Source organism: Dipodomys spectabilis, unplaced genomic scaffold, assembly GCF_019054845.1.
Source record: "Dipodomys spectabilis isolate Male_0828 unplaced genomic scaffold, ASM1905484v1 ptg000140l, whole genome shotgun sequence".
In the NCBI taxonomy this organism is placed as follows: domain Eukaryota; kingdom Metazoa; phylum Chordata; class Mammalia; order Rodentia; family Heteromyidae; genus Dipodomys; species Dipodomys spectabilis.
In genome coordinates this window covers 21517248-21521146 of record NW_024870817.1, presented here as the reverse complement: position 1 = coordinate 21521146, position 3899 = coordinate 21517248, and the positions used below count along the sequence as shown (strand labels likewise).

General features: G+C 39.9%; 1 protein-coding gene across 1 annotated transcript; it reads left to right on the top strand.

Annotated features, from left to right (window-relative positions):
• The first annotated feature begins 261 nt into the window (after nucleotides 1–261).
• Spz1 (spermatogenic leucine zipper 1) lies at nucleotides 262–1404 on the top strand. The gene has a single exon (XM_042691072.1). The coding sequence runs from the start codon at nucleotides 272–274 to the stop codon at nucleotides 1391–1393; it is 1122 nt and encodes a 373-aa protein (XP_042547006.1). The 5' UTR covers nucleotides 262–271; the 3' UTR covers nucleotides 1394–1404.
• Nucleotides 1405–3899: the final 2495 nt, after the last annotated feature.

Sequence of the window (3899 nt, the reverse complement as noted above, 5' to 3'; positions counted from 1 at the left end):
GGGAATAAATACCAGGAGCCTGGAAAAGAGGAAATGGAGCCCCAGCTCCTGGCCCTCTTTCCCACCCCCTGCCCCTATAGACTATGTGAGATGTCACCTTCCATCTAACATCATCTCCTCAGTTTCAGTCCTTAATTCTAGACTCTGCCTTCTGCTTGGTTCTACATTCTCCACCCCTTTGCACAGAGGACTGTCACCTGACCTCCGCGGAATCTCTACGGTTTTCTGCTTTCCTTGGGTCCTGATGGCCAGCATACCTAGCTCAGCTGAGATGACTGCCACCTCCCCAAACTTGAACTCTGCTTCTAGTCTTCATCGAGAGGCATTGGACCCTGGGATCACCATTGCCCTGTTGGAAATTGGATCACGTTCCCCCTACCGCTGGGGCTCCCGCCCTTCCCCAAATAATCGTAGCCAATCAGTAAAAGGATCACAGACAGCACAGAAAGTAGATGCTCTCTTAAGAGACATTAAAGATGTCCTTAAAAGTATGGCCGAAGTTGAAGAGAAGACCACAGAAACAAATGACCTTTTTGAGGACACCAATATTTCTAAGGATGTATCAGAACTCATAAAAAAATTCAGAGGACTTGACAAAACAAACAAGAAACTCTTGAAAGACCTGCTATTTAGGTTAGACCCAGAGAAAGAAAAGAATACAAAGAAACAGGAGATGATATTCAAAAGGCAGCAGTCGGAGGACATGGTACAAATGTCTGCAAGGGATTTGTTAAATCGCTTAGAAGAAAGAAGAGCCCGTAATAAAACTCAACTGAGTATGGACGAAGGAAAATACAGGTCCCTTTACATTCACGAAGCAAATAGGAAACTTAGGAACAACATGGAACAGTTACTTGAGGAAGCAGATCACTGGAGTAAACAGCAAATGGAGCTCAATGAACTGATCAAATTGTACCAGAAGTCTCACAAAACCAAAAGAGAAACCCTTCAACATGATCAAGATGATTTCCAAAGCCAACCAAATAATGAAACATCCTTTAAACATGAGCTGGAGGAACAGGTGCGGAAACTGAACCATGACACCTATTCACTGCATTTGATTGCGGCTCTGCTGGAGAATGAATGCCAGATCTTACAGCAGAGAGTAGATATTCTCAAGGAATTCCATCTTCACCAAGGGGGAACACCACAGGAGACATTACTTCTGATAAACAATGATGAGGACAAGAAAGACCAGAAGCCAACAGAAGCAGAGAAAGTAGAAAAAAATAAGCATAATATACGAGACATGGAGGGTACGATACATAAAAAAAGCAGAGTCCTTAAAAATGGGGATACTTGTCTTAGTAAGAAAGCTCGAAATAATCGGTTCAATATTCGTGTTGCAAAAGCTCTTATGGGAAAAAAAAGACCAACAAATCTCTTAAGTTAGAAAATACCAAAAAGAGAGCAAAGGAGAATCTTCCAAAAACTACAGTGACGTCATCCAGCTTGAGGCAAAATCGATTATCTAACATAGGACAGATCTTCTGGTTTAAGCAACAAAGAGAGAATAAGAAGATTGGCACAAAACAGCCATTGCATCAGTAGTTATATAAGCTGGGGCTTTAATAATCACTGCGTAAATAGCCGATTCATAACTGTTTGTCTTAAGATCTGGTCTAATAACCATTTGTCACAATGGTTATTAGAGATTTTATAGTACTTAAGTCAAGTGATAAGTTACAGGTCCAATTAAGTAAAAAGCTAAATAAAAATCAGGATAAAACAGTAAAAAGTTTTGGGTTTTGTTTGTTTTTGGTTTTTGGTTTTGATTACTCAGAGGAGGAGGTAAAGTTCTGAAGGAAAAAATGTATGCTGTGCTTTGGTTGTTAAAGCTCACTTTTAAAGCTCACATAGCTAATTTATGTTTATTTTCCTATTACTGAAATGTGAGATGTGGTATAGATTTTTTAAGAAAGAAAAAAACTTGAACAAATCACTCAAAGTTATTCTCATCAGTTTTCCTAAGGGCTAGCTCTATTTTTTCTAATGATCCTTAGTGTCTTGTGTGCATAATGGGCCTCTTAGGAAAGACCCCTTAATTTGCTTAGAAGAATTACAGGTGTTACTAGACTTTGTTTCTTGATGTAAAATTTTCTCCTATATCTGAGCCCTGGTAGCTCACTCATAGCTACAGGAGTCTGAGATCTGAGGACTGAAGTTCAAAGCCAGTCTAAGCAGAAAATCTCTGAGAGACATCTATAACTGACAAAAAACCAGAAATGAAGGTGTAACTCAAGTGACAGAGTGCCAGCCTTGAGCAGAAAAGCTAAATAAGAGCATATGGCTCTGAGTTCAAGCCTCCGTTTTGGCATACACACACACACACACAATTCTTCCCATTCTTCCAGATGGGACAATAGACAAATGACAATAGAGTCACTTGGGGCAAGAGGGTGGGATGAGATGTCTTCTAAGAAAGCTGGATTTCTAGTTCCTCAAAAAATTAAGCAGATTCCACGAATAATATAATTCTTCTTCTTCTTCTTCTTTTTCTTCTTCTTTTTCTTCTTCTTCTTCTTCTTCTTCTTCTTCTTCTTCTTCTTCTTCTTCTTCTTCTTCTTCTTCTTCTTCTTCTTCTTCGTCTTCGTCTTCGTCTTCGTCTTCTCCTCCTCCTCCTCCTCCTCCTCCTCCTCCTCCTCCTCCTGCTTCTGCTTCTGCTTCTGCTTCTCTTTGTGCCCAAGGCTACTGCTCTACCATTTGAACCACAGCACCACTTCTAGTTTTTGAGTGGTTTATTGGAGATGAGTCTCACGTGGACTTTTCTGCCCAGGCTGGCTTTGAACCAAGATCCTCTGATCTCAGTCTTCTGACTAGGATTACAGTCTTGGGCCATTGGCATCTGGCTCCACTAATTCTTTTTGTTAAATAAGCTAAAATCTCTGGGCATTCTATAATAATACAATATTCATATATAATACTCATATATATGTATATAGATAATCTAACAAACATGAAACTTTTAAAAATATTTTATTGTAAAGATGCTGTACACAGGTTGCAGATACATGAGTAAGGTAATGAGTACATTTCTTGTCAAGCATTGTTACCCCCTCCTTTGTTATTCTTTTACTATCCCTTCCCTTCCCCACCTTTCCCACTCCTCTCCCTTCCCACCCAGTTGTAAAGTTCATTTCCAACATAGAGTCTCTTATGAGTATCATTATTGCAGTGGGTCATGCTGTGTCCTTGTTTCAGCGTTTTGACAAACATGAAACTTTGAAAAGTGGAGTGGCCAGGAACCCTGAGTCTTTTTGGTACTAATATTGGGGTTTGAATTCAGGATGTACACTTGCTTAGGCAGGCACTTTACTGCTGAACCATGCCTCTAGCCCCCTTCACACTGGTTATTTTGAGGGAGAGCATTGCTTCCCAATCAGGTGCACAACTGAGCCTCAGTCCACCTATTTTAGGCTTCTTATAGTAGCTGGAATAATAGATGTGAACCACCATGCCCAGTTGTCACTTAAGAAGGGGGGTCTCAAACTTTTCTGATTGGACTTCCTAGAAACACAGTGCTTTCAGTCTCAATCTCCCAAGTAGCTAAACTTACAGGCATGACCTATTGGTACTTGGGTGGCCCTGAGTATTAAGAAACAACATGGTACTGAGTTCCTTTGGGTCTGTCATATATATTCTGAGCTATGTAATGGTCTAAATGATTGTGACTTTCTCATCAGAAACCATGGAGACCATAGAATGAATATCTTTCAAGATCTGGAGGGAAAAAATGATAATCCACAATTTTTTACCCTATGAAATATATTTCAATAAGGTACAACCAATAAGGGAAAGACAAAACAGTTTGTTACCTTCTGTTGGAAAATGTATTTGTTCACATAACTAGTCACTTTTTTTCCAGTGGTACTCGGGACTTCACTTGCTAGGCTAGCTTA